A 17231-nucleotide genomic window follows, 5' to 3' on the forward strand; every position below is an offset into this window, starting at 1 on the left:
TTAACACAAATATATCACTCACTTCTGCTTTAACATAAGAAAGGCAGTACAGGCAGGTTGTGTGTGTGTGTGTGTGTGTGTGTGTGTGTGTGTGTGTGTGTGTGTGTGTGTGTGTGTGTGTGTGTGTGTGTGTGTGTGTGTGTGTGTGTGCGTGCAGTGGCGCAAATATCGACGGTGCAACCGGTGCGGCTGCACCGGGGCCCAGGCGCCGTCAGGGGCCCATGAAGGAAGAGAAAAAAAGAAAAAGAAAAAACAGCTGTCCAGAATTGCCACAGGCCACTGTTTTTGTGAATGGCATAGCTCGGGGCAGGTCGGTAAGGTAACGCTGAGTGGCTGGTATGGGAGGAGGAAATGATAATTTATCCAATCACCTTGATACCTGTCAGTCATGATGAGTCGCGGTTTGAGCCCAGGTCAGGGCAGGCTGTTAGATAAGTTGATATGGAGCCGCTGTCCGTGGTGCTTAAACGCTGGTTTTCTCGGCGGACCGTGTCGATCGCTGTCGGGACTGACGTGGACAGAATACGCACGTGAGTCTGAGCAGCGCGAGGTCTCGGTGCGGCTGCAGTCGAGCTCGCGGTCCGTGTAGTATGTGAATGCAGCCGGACCTCGAGCCTTCCGCTCAGTGTGCGCCACAAGTTTGAGCTCATGTAAACATGACAACGTGCCACACGTCTTTCTCCCGTCAGTTGTCATAGCCAGGATTTTTGAAATACCGAGGTCATAGTCGTGGTGCGCGGGGGGGTGGCGTCAGAAATTTGGGGCAATTTTATATTAAAAGGCTTCAATCTGGTGCACTTTGACAGATAAAAACTACACACATCATATTAGATTAATGTCATTTTTTATGATATTATCATCACTAGTGATCATCCAGAGAAGACCCAACTTCACTGAATTCTGATGAGAACACACCACCTATTACAAACAGTAGACTAGCTCCTTACATTCGTAGCAGCCACAGAGTAGCAAAAATATTATATTATAAAGTTTAATTCCAGCTCGAAAAAAAAAAGTCTGAAATGCAATATGAAGGTCCTGGTTGTTAACATAAAGATTAACAGGTTTCTAGGTGAAGTGTGCACTCTTTTTTTTACCATAGCTATAGCCTACTATTTTTGGGGTGACTTCCTTCTGGAGCATCAGCTGTTCCTCACTTTGAAACAGGCCCAGGAAGTTTGTTTGCTTTTCCTTATAGTTACCACAAACATACATCTGACTGCTCCTTGTTGCAGCAAATTTTGGTATGTGTTATAATTGGTTATTCACGTTGTTTAGCTATGTAGTATTTCACATTTCTATGCATATTTTTTATTAGTAAAATATTGGTGTCAAACTTCATTTCGGTTGTATGGTCTTCTTTGAATGGGAAAATATGAAGAGGTCTAGGTGAAATCAAAATGAGCCAAAAACAGTTGTATTTGGATGGAGTGAATATTATGACACAGGCTATTAGTGAAATATAGCCTAATTAGTTTTCCAAAGGTCAAATTCCACCTGGACATACGTATCTCTGATAATAAAACAGCTGCAAAATTGCTCAGGTTCATTTTTTTAGCATCTACTTTTACACAGTTAGCCTACACATTACTTATTCATTTGCCTGATTGCCATGATTCAAAGGTAGATTTTACTCTAATGTGATTTTTGTTAGTATTCTTACTAGGCAGAGATGAAAAATTTACATTTTCTACTGTAGCCTACTCCAGACATGTCTGTAGTAATCTCACCGGTCTTAGCTTTCTTTAAATAAATAAATAAATAAATAAAAAAGACTGAAATAAAACTAATGGTTGCCTAAACTTTACACCGTATGCTCTTTGTTAAATCTGTCCAAAAATTTTTAGAAACAATTTCACAGTCTTTGTTTGTGAAATATTTGTGCTTGTGCACCACATATGCTCACATCTTGTGCATCTCCTGGGGGCTAAGCCCCCCCAGGTCCTTAAAACTTAGTGACGCCCCTGTCTGTAAACATAAAATGTATCATGTCACTGTGCTTTTCACATAAAGTTGATGGAAGAATGGACAGTGCAGATGCCCCCTCAGTATAGTAGGCTATCTGCAGGAAAGAGGTCTCTGCCCTCCCCCACTTAGCTCAACTAGTGCATAGTGCAGGACACAGACAGTAAACAGCGCTGAATTGACCCTATTAAACCAACACGTTCTCATTCCCAGTGCGTCAACAGCCTGACGAATGGTCACTGTCCCTCATCGTCACATGCCTGACTCATTAGGTGCCCGTTTTTCGTCAGGTTTTGACGCGCTCGGCTTTCAGTTGATTCCAATGCAATCCCCTTATTATTAGTGGTGGCGGAAATGCTGGTCGAGCCGACCAGCGTTTCCTTACTTTCGGTTTCGTGGCGAGTCATGAGAATAACGCCGCCGAATCGCCGCTTATGGTCGGAACTACGACGGTATGTGATCGTCTACGAACCTCTGACTTTAATTCTTGATGAATGAAAACATGAGTCTGTCTTGCGCCGGTCAAAGAATTTCACGGTGCGCGGAGGCTCATAAATGTAGTGTGAAAACACTTCGCTTTTCCAAAATTCCTCGTTGTCCCTTTAAATGAAAAAAATATCATTCGGATTTTAAATATTTTAGATTTTCTTTCTCAGGTGTGTGTATACAGTTGGTTTAAAATGTAACATTTTAATAGATTGAAAGATTTTTGATTTCTGTTGAAAGTCATTTCAATGTAGGCTACTGTGATAGTCTTTTTCGTCAGTAATACAGTCTATGGTAAAAACCCGAAAAGACAGCGAGAAGCTGCAGCTAGTTCCCACAAATGGGTTTTTGTATTTTGAAAAAAAAAAAATTGTAATTACCATTCAAGACGACTGAATGATTGCATCAAAAAACAAATTTCCCATTATATTAATTTGAAAACTTTATTTATGCTTCATATTTTTCATTACACTTAAAGTATAACAAGAATTCCTGTGCAGTTGCAGACTGGGTGGGTCCCAACTATAAACTATTTGTTTTCTTCAAGATTAAACTATGCCCTCAAAAGGGAAGTGAAAACAATAATGTCTGTTTCCTTCAGATACCACCCAGTCTGATAAGTCCCTGAGCATGCAGTCAGTGAGGCCACATACAACAAGTCTGTCTTATTGAATTGATCCTCACAGAAAACCAAACATGGGGAATTCCCCTGTAAAGGAAATTCTACACCAGAACAAAATGGTCTTTACTTCTTTCACGTACAGGATCCCTGCTCTTTTGTACGTGAGAGAAAATAAAACTCTTCTGGCCTTTGCAGAGCAGCGGATGACTTCAGATGATGCCAGTGCAAAGCTGCTGGTCATGAAAACAGGAACGCTGACGGAGAATTCCTCTGATGTGAAGACAGTTGAGGTAAACAACCACATATTGTTTCATGGCTCAATGAAATGTGAATTTATAGTAGTACTATCTGTTTTGATCACTCATCTCTGAAAAATGTTTTTTTCTAGTGGTCAGACTTCATAACTGTGAATGAGGCACAAATAGATAAATACCGTACCATGAACCCCTGCCCAGTGTACCAAGAGAAGAACAAGACACTCTTCCTGTTTTTCATCTGTGTTGAAGGCACATTCACAGAGTCTTGGCAGATAAGCAATAACACCAACAAGGCTCGTCTCTGCTACATCACAAGTCAGGATCTTGGTCAAAGATGGAGCGACGTGACAGATTTGACAGACCAACTGGGTGAAATTAAGAACTGGTCCACATTTGCTGTTGGTCCAGGCCATGGTGTTCAGATGAAGTCTGGGAGACTGATCATACCTGTTTATGCTTATTGCATTACACGTTTTTGTCGTAAATCATATGCACTCGCCCTGTACAGTGATGATGGCAACGAGTGGAAGTTTGGCAAAATGCTTCAAACAAAGTCGCTTGAATGTGAGATGGCAGAGTTCTGTGATGAGGAAGGCGAAATCTTCCTCTACTGCAATGCTCGTAGTACGGGCGGCAATCGGGTTGAAGCAATCAGTCAAAATGGGGGAGAAGATTTTTCCATGGTCAGTGGGTCACTCATTGAAACAGGTCGAGGCTGTCAGGGAAGTGTGGTCTCCTTCCCAGCTCAAAATAAAGGTTCAGTCACCAACCAGCCAGATCAAAATGAAGGTTCAGACCAGAGTAACAAGTGGCTGCTCTTCACTCACCCAAGTGATAAGCGCAAAAGGGTTGATTTAGGAGTTTATCTGAACAAGACCCCACAGGATCCAAATGCATGGAGCAAACCCTGGATCATTAACCATGGACCCAGTGGTTACTCAGACGTGGCTTACATTGATGATGGCTGGTTTGTGTGTCTAGTGGAGCGTGGGGAGAAGACAGAAACTGAGCAGATAGCCTCATTGGTTTTCAGCTACAAAGACATCATGCAAGGAGTTGAAGAGACACAGGCCCGGTACGTGTCTGGTACTTGCTGCAGTCGCGGTTAGTGTGTAGCGAGCGCCGAGCAGAGAGGGAGAGTCGAGGCTTCGACTATTAAACCATGGACCCCAACCCGGGTAAGAAAAAAAAAAGGTGGTGCCAAGAGGGAGAGAGAGAGAGAGAAAAAGAAAGGCGCTGGAGGAGGATGCGGCCAAATGCCTTAAGTTGACAAATTTATTCAGCCCCCCCCCCCCCAGCCAAGATACCTCTGCAAGTAAGTTATCTAAAAAAACAACAACAACAACAAAACATTTTGCTGTCTGTTGCTGACTTGCTGTTATGTATCCCAGCCCTATGAGTCAATATTATGTGATTGCTTATTAGGAACTATACTCTCGGACTGTATTATACATTGCGTCTATCAGTGCGTGCATGTTCTGTGAACATGTATTCAAAGGCTGTCCCCTCATAGCTGATTAATTGTTTGATTTGGACTTTGTTGTCTTTGTTTATTAGGTTATATTGTAGGCTACACATAAAAATATATGCCAAAGAGGCAGTTGACATTCCACATGATATGACTTTTATGTAACCTTGGCACTGCGTTAAACCTTTATTCTCTTCTAGTAAGTGTGTTAGTGGATTTTGCTGAGGATTGTTACTTATTGTTACTGTATTTACCAGTAGTAAATTAGTTTGTACATAGGTCCCATATTTGAACTTCTATTTGGAATGCACTGTGTGTGTGTGTGTGTGTGTGTGTGTGTGTGTGTGTGTGTGTGTGTGTGTGTGTGTGTGTGTGTGTGTGTGTGTGTGTGTGTGTGTGTGTGTTCGTGCGTGCATGTGCGTGTACATGTGTGCCAATGCATGTAGGTGTGGGCGTGAACGTGCGCGTGTGGGCAAGGCCAGGGTGGCCCGGTTACATGACTGACTCCTGGCCTGGAAAAGTCTCCCAGTCCGGCCCTGGACATGCACAGGGCGTTTCTGTTGAGTAATACCATGAATTACATTTTAGCTTCCACATTTATGCTTCCTGTAACCTGCTGTTTAATACAAGTAATACTACTGCATTGAAATCCTCTTTACAACTGATGAATAGTTGTAAATAATAAGTTTTGAGTGACTGATTCTTGAATGTGGGGAAAAGACATAAATGGAAATAGAAAACCTCTGTGGTTTTTATCTGTACAACAAGATCAAGAAAGGCAATGGAAAGGAACTACGTGTCAATTGTACTGACATTAACCTTTCTCTGTTATTATACAGTAAAAGCCATTTTAGCTTCCACATTTACAACTGATTAATCTATTAACATACTTAAGAGTTAATGATAATGATTTACAATCAAAATGGCATTTACCTATATTAACAGTAAAAGTACTGTTATCTTTCAGTTGCTTGTAGTTTCACCTTTATTTGCTATTGATTTTTAACATACATGAAAATGATATGATACTGCGCTGATTTTATCTTTACTTCTCAAGTGTAATTATAATGATGTTGTTTCGACTGAGTGATTTTTTGTTGCTTATTGGTATTCTTGGTCAAAGTTGGAGCAATGTGACAGATTTGACAGACACTGGATGAAATTAAGAGCTGGTCCACACTTGAAGAAGACAAAAGCTTCATCTACTACAATGCCCGTAGTCATGGAGGTTATAGAGTGGAAGCTGTAAGTGAAATCCATGGGCAGAGTAAAAAAAAAGAAAGAAAAAAATACAAATAATTTTAGCTTCCACATATGAAGCTTCCTGTAATCTGCTGTTTAATACAAGTAATAATACAGCAATGAAATCCCATTTACGCCTGAATATAATATTTGTTGTGGTAAGCTGTAAGTTGTTTTGTTATGTGCTGTCGGTTAAAAAGATTACCTTCACATTATTAGATTAACTTTGAGCATGTGCAAATGTTGATGTTGTCATGTCTCTATTTCACCTCCAACAACCATGAAGATTATGCATGAGACTCTACTGACATTTTAAGAAGTTGCTATACGCTCAATGTTTGTACTGATGAAATGAAAAGACTAAAATAAATGAAGACTAATAACTGAAATTACAGTGGCTGCTGTTGTGTTTTTTTCTCTGCCTTCTTCAGTCCTGAGTTTGAGGAACCAGAGTGGTGTTGCAGAAAAAGAGTCTGCATTGAAGAATATCAAACTTTTTCTTCAGAAATAAACTACAGGAGGGGGAGTAATTTCACCATGGATCATGTAAGTCACAGCTTCAAAAGCTGTTTCTACGACCCATTGTGTTATTAGTGGTTGCCACTGCAGTTGGCTTTTTATGAATGAAGGAAGCCGCCAAACAGTGGTGCATAAAAGAAGATTATGATGTGCAGTGATTCAAACCATCTGCTCATCAAACGTCTTGAAACTGATATTGTGAAATACTGTCTTTCAAACTCCACTTGTTTGGCTGTTTTCCAGTAACAGCTCTTTGAACATCTCGTCAATCTGGGCCAGAAGCAGTTCTCATATATAATATAATAATAAATCGGCCTATATCATCTTGATAGGCTATCTACATTTTCTTTAAGGTGATTTTCTTTTATGCTTGATCTGGTTTTAGTGGAGTTCACTCACCTGAACTTGCTGCTGCAGGACTCTGTGGCCAAGTGAAAGTAAAAGCTTCAGTGGGAAAAGTAGAAAAAACATTGCTGCGATACGGAGGATGGAAGTTGCCAAATATGAAAATGAGTAAGTAAATAAATTAAAATATCATCAAATACATCAACGTCAATAAATCTTGGCAATAAAACATGACTCAAATTGACATCTGTTTTATTTGTTTAAGCTCCCACCACCACTTTACATCCTATATTTCCTACAAATGTGAGACAGGTTGAGTCTCTTACATTAGAAAAACATTTTCAGTATTAAAGTATTAAAGTTAAAATGATAAATGTTATATGAAGGCCATACAGTGATTTTTGGTTAGTACATGAGTCACATTTACAGAAGCAGCTCATTATGATCCATAGGCGACACCTAGTGGTTGTAATTTTTATGACAGGCGCAAAAGTAAAAGTACAAGTGAGACAAAGTCCACATCTGGAGCAGGTTGTGACAGGGGACAGTGGTGTGTTTGATTCCCTTTAGAAATGAGCTGTTTGTGTTGTTGTAACCATGGCAACAAGTGTCATTGGACATAATCAATATCAATAAAACACAAACTGCAACAGACTACAGAGGGATCTCTGACAATCACAACAAATGTCACTGTATGAACGAGTGTGTATGAGTAGCCTATATTTAAGCATGATAGCATTAGCATTAGCAGGTGTATGGAGGTGCAGCTGCAACTTAAAGGGATAGTTCAACATTTTGGCAAATTGGCCCATTGGCCCACGGAGTTGTTTACGAGGCAAATGCAAACACTGCTTGTTGAAAAACTGTCCCTGAAGGCAACGTGCATCAGTGGTTTTGCATGAATTTCCCTCTAAAACAACTCTGTGTGGTAACGTTGTGTTATTATCTCATACGAGGTGAATGTGCAGGTCACAACTTGTCCACCAGAGCGTTGTGGAGTTGTTGGATTGTGTATTTGATGAGTTTGATGAGGGAAACCAAGAAATCCCATGAGTCTCCGTAGCGTAGCTCTGAGCAGCTTGCGGCTCTGCTCTGCCGTTCTAAAAATAGCTTGCACTGACAATTAAAGGTAACGAACCTACTGCTATGACTATAGGGATTATGGCAATGGGCAAATTTGCCAAAATGTTGAACTATCTCTTTAAACTTCATCTGGTTGAGACTTTTATTCTCTGGTTTTCAGCTGTTTGTGTGTTTCACGTCGTAACGTCTTATATTTCACCTCTTAATATGAAGTTTTATATCTACATGTTATTTAATATTCATGTGTGGTGGTCACACAGACTTCAGCCTTCACAACATCTCAGTGTCTTTAGACAATGACTGGAAATGACCGTCAATTAAATTGATCAGGTCAGTGTTGTTCAGATTTTTGTTTTTCTCTGTGTTTTCTCTGAGATCAAATTTTGTGTTGTTTTTTTCTTTATTTCACTGTGCGTCAGTTTCTGGTTTGTTTGGTCCAAATGTACCAGAAGCTCCTGTGTCAATTTGTTTTTCAGGTTATTAATTTCTCATTATTTCTTTGGGAACTCATCCATTATTATAATATTCATGTAGCTACTGCAGATTAAGAGCTAAGCAGTGTTTTACCTCCCTGTCTCCTTAGTTACGACTTTGAGCCTGGATGAAAGGCTCAGAGTGAACCTGACTGAAGGCAAGAAGAACATGAGGGTCGTTTGGAGCGAGGTGTTTGGTGATTGTTGGTCGAGTGGTGTTCAGAGTGAATGGAGACTCAGCTGCTGGTTTCCAGAAGTGTCGGTCTTCTCTCATCACCTCGTCACACTTTCCCTCAGCAGACGACGCGGTCTGGATCTTCTCTGTGAAACATAAAGGAAGTGTGTCAACGCTCAGACCATCAGTCATCAGTTTTCTCTCTGCATAAAGAAACAAAACCCAACGTCTCTCTGACTTTAAACATTGTAGCTAAAGCACTTTGTGTTGCATTTTTATATGTATGAAAGGTGCTGTATAAATAAATAAAGTTTGAAGTTTGAAGTTCCTCACCGGGAGCCACAGGATCAACAGGTTTCTCTGGGACGATGCGTTCAGGAGCAGGTTTCTCTGGGAGGCGTTCAGGAGCAGATTCCTTTGTTGTTTGTCTTTGTCTTTGAACTGAAAGAGTGAATCAGAAAATACAATCCTTAAGAATAAACTGCGATTGGATTCACAAGGAAGGAAATTTAATCTGCACTGAGGGAGAATCTGTCATCAGTCAACACCCTGACTTTTTAAAAAAAAAAAATTTAATTTGCACATATACTGTAAAATAGAACAAAACATTTACTTATCTCTTTTACTAGTAAGAAAGATACAAAAAAAGAAATGTGCAGGTGAGGTCTGAAACCTGAAAGGCTTATAACATGACCTCACCTCGATCTATCTGAAGCACAGTAAAGAAAGAATAATCACATACCTGTGCAAGGTAGAAAAATAACAAAATTTAAAAAAAGAAAAGAATTAAAGATAAGGGAAGATGTTGATAGTAGAAATAATAGTAGTAGTAATGATAACAACACTAAATAAATAAATGAAAAGAGGTGAGAAAAGAAAGCGGGACAAAAGAAGAAAACTGATACAGATTAAGTTCAAGTTCAACACTAAAAAGAGAAAAGAAAAAAAACATGAAGAAGAGAAAAAAAACTGTCCTCCACCTTTGAATGAAATTATGTGATTTAAGGCAAAAGTACTGTATGTAATAAATAGAAAATGAACTTTTATTTCAATCAGTCGTTTAAGTCCTGCAGCTCAGACTCCACAAGATTCAGATGGTATCAAACACAGAAGAGTTCTGACTCACTGTGACGTAGTTGCTCCTTGATCTGGCGCCGTTCAGCCTCCCTCTCAGCCTCCCCTGTGAAGGACACAAATATATAAATGTACACAACCTGCTTTGAAGAGAAAAACTACAACAACACAACAAACAGAGAGGTCGTGAAGTGCAGAAGTTGACAGCAAGTGAACTTCACTGTGAGTTCTTGAAGGTGTTCCTCATCAGAAAGGCTTCTTCACTCCTAAAGGTGTCGGCGTCCATGACACTTTAATATTTCATTAATATGCTATAGAGTATTTTGAATCCACTTTAAACAGTCATTGTAATTCATGGACAATTAATATTTCAGAACAAAGAGTAGACACGGTCGCGCACATCCAGTTCAATAGGTGCTGGCCTCAAAAAATGTGGACAGGAAAAGCAAAAAGAGGAGACCGCACACATCATTCTACTGTTTGGATTATATGCATTTGATCGTCTATATATTAACTTTTCCATTTTTTGTGGTTGGATTGTTCCTTATCTAGCTCAGGGTTATGGATAATTGAACTTTAAAATATGTTAAATCTTTAAACATGATCAAAATGTTTAGAATATTAATAATGTGATAACCTTGTCCTAGACTTTGAAATTTAGCCATCCTATTACTAGAGGCGCCTCTAATTCATTAGATCTGTATGGCCTGATGGGTGTTGGTCTATTTAATTATGATGAAGTGTCTTTGACTTTTTGTATGCTTTGGTTTTGCACAAGATGGGTTTTGATTTATACATTCCCTTTACCATGTGACTCACCATGTGACCCTCGGGGGCAGGTTTAAAAACGGGGCGTCCAATGTGTATGAGTTAGTCTGATGAAGAGCTATGAGCTCGAAACGTTACTATTGATGTGCTAATAAAATCTGCACATAAGGGAGCTGATGTGTGCGGTCTCCTCTTTTTGCTTTTCCAATTAATATTTCAGAACATGAATTGGTGTTTTTTTTTTTAATATATATTTTATACTGCAGCTCCAACTCTGTAGATTCAGATTCAACAGCAGAACAGATCGGACTCAGTCTAAACCCACATTCTTCTTGCATCACTCTTCTTCTTCTTTCTGCATGTTTCTGCTCCTCAGTGGCGCGTCTCGCAGCTTCCAGAACAGCTTCTCCTGTAAGAGACACAGATATATTCATGTACAGAATCTGCTGTGATGAGAAAAAACAACAAGACAACAACAAATACACAAATCAGTAGCAGGTAGCTGTGGAAACACTTGTTTGTAGCAATATTATGTGGTATTTGGTACCCGCTCCAGATTTATTCAATTCTTATTTGTGGACAGTTCATGTTTTCATTTTGTAATATTTCAGTAAATTAACTGATGTTTCAATAATTTGTGCACTTAAAGACTAAACAGCAGAGGAGTTCTGACTTAGTATAACTCACTTTTAGCTCTCATTTCCTCTGCTTGGCGTAGCACAGCTTCCACATCAAAGTGTCCTGTAAAGGACACAGATATGTAAATGTACAGAGTCTGATCTGAAGAGAAAAACAACAAGACAAAGACAATGAAGTCAACAAAACACAGGTACACACAGTGGCAATAGTTCTGACTCAAACTCACTGCTTGGTGAACAATACACAGCCTCCGTCGCTGTTTCTGGAAAAGACAGAGAGGAAGAGAAGTTTTTATTGATCACAGATCATCTGATTGGTCGACTGTTTCCACCTTTATACTGTATGGAGCTTTAACACAAACAGCTACCTTTATTTTGAAGGAGCTTTAACACAAACATCTACCTTTATTTTGAAGGAGCTTTAACACAAACATCTACCTTTATTTTGAAGGAGCTTTAATACAAACATCTACCTTTATTTTGAAGGAGCTTTAACACAAACATCTACCTTTATACTGTATGGAGCTTTAATACAAACATCTACCTTTATTTTGAAGGAGCTTTAATACAAACGTCTACCTTTATTTTGAAGGAGCTTTAATACAAACATCTACCTTTATTTTGAAGGAGCTTTAACACAAACATCTACCTTTATTTTGAAGGAGCTTTAATACAAACATCTACCTTTATTTTGAAGGAGCTTTAACACAAACATCTACCTTTATTTTGAAGGAGTTTTAACACAAACGTCTACCTTTATTTTGAAGGAGCTTTAATACAAACGTCTACCTTTATTTTGAAGGAGCTTTAATACAAACATCTACCTTTATTTTGAAGGAGCTTTAACACAAACATCTACCTTTATACTGTATGGAGCTTTAATACAAACATCTACCTTTATTTTGAAGGAGCTTTAATACAAACGTCTACCTTTATTTTGAAGGAGCTTTAATACAAACATCTACCTTTATTTTGAAGGAGCTTTAACACAAACATCTACCTTTATTTTGAAGGAGCTTTAATACAAACATCTACCTTTATTTTGAAGGAGCTTTAACACAAACATCTACCTTTATTTTGAAGGAGTTTTAACACAAACATCTACCTTTATTTTGAAGGAGCTTTAATACAAACGTCTACCTTTATTTTGAAGGAGCTTTAATACAAACATCTACCTTTATTTTGAAGGAGCTTTAACACAAACATCTACCTTTATTTTGAAGGAGCTTTAACACAAACATCTACCTTTATTTTGAAGGAGCTTTAACACAAACATCTACCTTTCCTGTATGGAGCTTTAACACAAACATCTACCTTTCCTGTATGGAGCTTTAACACAAACGTCTACCTTTATTTTGAAGGAGCTTTAATACAAACGTCTACCTTTATTTTGAAGGAGCTTTAATACAAACATCTACCTTTATGTTTGTTTCTTACACTGGATGTTGGAGACAGATTCTGTAATAAACTGTGACAAACGCTGTCATTCTGACATGACTGAGATTCAGTTCAGTTTCACTTACGACAGAGTGTCAGGACTGCGATGATGCCGAGGCCACAGAGTGAAACTGTAAAGAAGACAAAAAATAAAAACATTCATTCAGGATACAAATAGATAAAAGATAAGAAAAACTCTCATCCACCTTCAGATACAATATGTCTGTCACCATTGTATTCACTTATTGTTGTTAGAGGCTCTGGAAACCCCCATAGAGTGGATTATATTGTTTATTGATTGATAAATGCTGAGTAGGAGTGACTGAATGAGAGAGTGAGTGTGGTCATGTGAAAACCACAGGACATGTGGAACGGTTACAGGAAGGTAGCTACAACAACAGGAAGTCTGGGAGTTCCCTCCTCGGGTTTTTGGAAAGTACAAATAAAACTTTTAACGGTAAAAATACAAATTGCTTCAGGAGGAGTCGGAGTGAAAACACATTAACCACATGATCACATCCACTGGTTTCCTCATAACAGAGTAGGCAACATGACAGGACACGTCCAAACTACCAGCAGCTCAAACGTCTCTTCAAAATAAAAGTGGCTCCAAAATAAGAGCACAATCGCAGGAGATGACAAATATAACATCCTACAGAGGAACTTGTCTTTAGCTTGTAGGATGCTCAGACTGTCAGAGGAGCTCAGACTCGATTTTAATTACATGAACTGTATTTAACGTGTTCTGATCTGATCATTTTAATCTTTATTTATAAGGTCTTTAGATGGAACATGCCACCATCACTAACCAGGTTATCAAACTGGTCACATGGCTGTTGCTCAACATGCTCATACTGTATGATTATTGCTTCTTTGTAGATCCTATAGAGATTAATTAATATTTTTATTATTATATATTTCAGTTCATCTGGGTATAAAACTGCACTTGTGCGTGTAAAGCCCGCCCAAAAACCAGCTGATTGACAGCTGAGCCTTTGCAGTGATAGCAAAACCAAAAGTGAAAGGGAGAAGTGTTTCTTTCATTTATTCTGCTATTTTAGAAAAGAAATTCCCAGTTACTTTCTCTTTCTCTTTTTAGAATAATGGTGAAACATGTTCATGATGTTTTTTAGCCATGACTCAGCAGAGTGAAGAAACACAAATAAAAAACACAGGAAATGATAATAAAGGTAAGAAAACACATAAAAACAAACTATTAATTAGGACTAGTGATGATAACACAATATGCAGACTAATGGTATTTACAGTATAGACATAAAGAAAGCAGCAGTATGGTGTGATAATAGCAGTAAATAACAGATTCATATGGAGACAGACACAGAGACTGGTGAAATCTGGATTCACTCACGGAGCTGCAGTTTGGTCATGATGCTGCTGATGCTGAGAGACCAGTTCAAGAGTCTGAAAGGAATAAAAACAAACAAACTGGTGATGAACTCTAATTAACTAAGTGTTAAATCAGTTCACATGAACAACAACATCAAAGCACTGAGATATATTTACTTTGGTCTAGTGTCAGAGGAGTTCTCTCACCTGCTGCTGCTGCCACCACACGATGTGTCTAAGTGAAACTAAAACAGCTTTTATAGTGGAGGACAGAGGAAGTAGAAAAAACTATCTGCTAAATGAAATGAGAAAATTAAAATTATAGTCCTGATGTCATCAACTGTCCAGTATTGAGACAGAGAGGCATTAACCGCTATAAAATAGCTCTGCAATAGTAGATTTGAATTGAGCTTCTTGAAAACATAAATATTAAAGATTCAAAACCTTTTCTTACTGAAACAAAATTCACCTGTAGGTTATTGTTGATATGTTTTCAGCTTCATTTGTTCCTGTGTGAACTGTGTAAAAGCAGACTAAGACTACTGACTCTTTGTTTCTGCTGTGAACCATTAAATGAGATGTTCAGGTTGTTAGACTTTTATCGTGAAAAAGATCAAATAATCAAATAATATGTGGTAGTTAGAGGTTAATCTACAGTGTGACTCGTCTATATTATATAACTGTATCATTGTCAAATATTAAACTAATCCAGTACTACATCAGAGTATTTCACACTGTTTGAATGACAGCAACACATGAGCTGGAGATTGTCAACTGTCTTCACCTCTCTACCTGGTGTTAGAGCTCCACCTACTGGACAAACAGTAGAACATCTTTAACCATGATGTGGTTTGAGGTCGGTGTCTCAATCTGGAAACTACAGAGAGAAATCTGACTCCAGCATCATGAGAGGGAACAGAGATAAAACCTCTAAAAGGAGTTAATACACACAATACAAACAAATCTAATCAGGATTAACCAGGATACTTATCACCAGGTCACACTCACCGAGGACTTTAAGAAGAGACCAGTATCATCAGATCATCAGCCTCAGTTAGCAACACTTCTCTGGTGGAAAATTGTCTTGAGCCATTAAGATATAATACATATTTTAAAACATATGCACACCCATTCTGTTCATCGGCAGCTCAGCTCTCCAAAGATGACCAGTACTACAACAGATTTAAGTGAATTATTTATTCATCAATCATCAGTGGAAAGCTTTTACACACCAGTAGTCAGAAAGGTGCATCGGAGGAGGAGAACAATGTCAAACTGGTATTCATCAATCAGAAAGCAAGAAATAATACTAAACGTTGTGATTTTATAGTGTACATTTTATAGTGTCTATAGTGTAGCAGTTAGGTAAGAGTTAGTTCATGTTAGAGGGGTCAGGAGAGGAGGTAGTCTCTGAAGAGATGAAGTCTTCAACACGTTGGTGAAGACTCAGACTCATAACCAGGCACTGATGAACTCTGAAGCTGGTTCCAAGATATATCAAAAGGGAGAGAAACACAAAATCTCAACCAAGTGGAACACCAACATTACAAATACAAGAAGTTATTGTCCGAGTGAATTTCTTGCATATGTTCTGTTTTCCAGTCACTGGGTGGGACAAATACTATCAGATTGATTTGCCTTCATTTTGTCCAGGTCTGCTTTCAATTTTTTCATTTTCTCCTCCGCTTTAGGTTGTTGTTCTCTGTGTTGTTGGGCTTTCTGTTCCAATTCAAATATTTGTCTTTCTAATTTTGCAATTTCATCGTCTTTTCGTTTGATGATCTTCTGAAATTCTTCCCTTTGAACTTGTTTTTCCAATCTGAACATCTCAGTTGTGTAGCAGGTTCCTCCATTTTTCTCCACCATGTTCTGGATCATGGTCAGCAGCTCAGGGACTTGTGTGTGGTTTGTTTTATCTTTGTTATCAAAGACCTGATATCTTCCTCCACAGTCTTCTATGAGTTTTCTGACAAATGGATGACAACCTTCAATGTAGCTCTCAAATGGTTGATCCTCGAGTTCCTCTCCTCTGGTGAATATGATGATGGTGAAATCTTCTGACTTTTGCCCAAAAACCCTCTTGATCAGTTCCACAGAGTCTTTCTCCTCTCGTCTGAAGTTCCCGATCTGCAGAACCAGTAGGAACACATGAGGTCCAGGAGACAGCATGCTGATGCATCTCTGAAGCTCTTGATTTATTTGATCATCAGAGAGAGTTGTATCAAACAGGCCAGGGGTGTTGACCACAACAACAGGTCGTCCATCAATCTCTCCTGTAGCTGTCTCACAAGACTCAGTTGGTGGTTTTGGAGGGATTTGGGGTTTGAAACACTTCTTGCTCAGAATGGTGTTTGCTGTTGCACTTTTCCCACTGCCAGTCCGTCCAATCAGCACCATCCTGAGAGGCTCTCTACTCTGACTTTCATCGTCACCTCTGATCTGACTCTTCTGTCTGACGTCCTGAAGTTCAGCCCTGAGTTTTGAAACCATCTCCATCTGAGCCCTGGTGAACATGTCCTTAGTGAAGCATCTGGATCCTTCAACACTCATCTTGTCCACAGTGTCCAACAGCTCAGGGATCTGCTGTTTGTCCTTGATGTTGACAACAACAGATCTTCCTCCACAGCTCTGACAGAGCTCCTGGATGTCTCTGTTATCTCTGACAAAGTTAACAACATCTGGAGCTGTAGGATCTGACTCCACAGTTAACAGGATCACGGTGAAGTCATTGACTCTGCAGCTGAATGTGTTCTGGATGGTTTCTAACTCTTTTTTGTCTTCATCAGTGAGAGCATCCAGAGGTAGGACCAGGATGAAGCCATGGACGCCCTCAGGATCACAGAGGGAGATACACCTGAGTGATTCCTCCATCACTTCCTCCTGAGGTTTTCCATACAAGGCAGGAAGCTCCACCAGGGAAACCTGACGTCCACACACCTCTCCCTGATGTATAACACACTCTGATGAGTTGGAGACTGAATGAAGCTCTGTCTGACCTAAAATAGCCTTTGCTGCTGAAGTCTTCCCTGCTCCTCTCCTCCCACACAGAACCAGGTTTCGTTTAGACGTTGGTTTCATGACTAAACCTCTATCTTCATCCTCAAAAACATCCTCACTATTGCTTAGATGCTGCCCATTATTCTCTTTTGCAATTTGACCCAAACGTAGTAAGAGCTCTCGAGGTTCAAGGTCCTTCCTCCACAAGTATCTGTATCTACTCCTTTTAATCATGTCCTTTATTGGTGGATGACGCCTGAACTGCTCCATGAAGCCTGGCTTCTCCTCTCTGGGTGTTGATATCAGAACCAGTGAACGATCAAATGATTGATCAC

The 17231-nt window shown here is 39.2% G+C and overlaps 3 protein-coding genes across 3 annotated transcripts; 1 reads left to right on the top strand and 2 right to left on the bottom strand.

The window, feature by feature from the left end:
- Positions 1-441: 441 nt before the first annotated feature.
- On the top strand, positions 442-4439 carry LOC310991820 (sialidase-3-like; the record flags this gene model as incomplete). Its single annotated transcript, XM_083979751.1, has 3 exons — positions 442-530; positions 3216-3363; positions 3462-4439. The coding sequence occupies 3 exons, from the start codon at positions 442-444 to the stop codon at positions 4437-4439; spliced, it is 1215 nt and encodes a 404-aa protein (XP_083835877.1).
- A 4103-nt stretch (positions 4440-8542) lies between these two features.
- Positions 8543-13971, bottom strand: LOC310991377 (uncharacterized protein). Its single transcript, XM_083979063.1, has 8 exons — positions 13922-13971; positions 12639-12683; positions 11343-11378; positions 11165-11218; positions 10803-10886; positions 9762-9815; positions 8969-9076; positions 8543-8781 (listed from the first exon to the last, which is right to left on the bottom strand). Exons 1-8 carry the CDS (start codon positions 13938-13940, stop codon positions 8567-8569), a joined length of 615 nt encoding a protein of 204 aa, XP_083835189.1. The 5' UTR covers positions 13941-13971; the 3' UTR covers positions 8543-8566.
- Positions 13972-15501: 1530 nt separating this feature from the next.
- Positions 15502-17202, bottom strand: LOC310991821 (GTPase IMAP family member 8-like; the record flags this gene model as incomplete). Its single annotated transcript, XM_083979752.1, has 1 exon — positions 15502-17202. Exon 1 carries the CDS (start codon positions 17164-17166, stop codon positions 15502-15504), a length of 1665 nt encoding a protein of 554 aa, XP_083835878.1. The 5' UTR covers positions 17167-17202.
- Between the last annotated feature and the right edge of the window lie 29 nt (positions 17203-17231).

This window comes from Trachurus trachurus (assembly GCF_905171665.1).
Source record: "Trachurus trachurus genome assembly, chromosome: 9".
Taxonomy (NCBI): Eukaryota; Metazoa; Chordata; class Actinopteri; order Carangiformes; family Carangidae; genus Trachurus; species Trachurus trachurus.

Excerpts from the sequence above, each read along its gene's own strand:
- LOC310991377 (XM_083979063.1), bottom strand. Across the intron at positions 11,219-11,342 it reads TGTGTATTGTTCACCAAGCA|GACACTTTGATGTGGAAGCT; the intron begins GTGAGTTTGAGT and ends TGTCCTTTACAG. Across the intron at positions 8,782-8,968 it reads TGTTGATCCTGTGGCTCCCG|AGAAGATCCAGACCGCGTCG; the intron begins GTGAGGAACTTC and ends TATGTTTCACAG.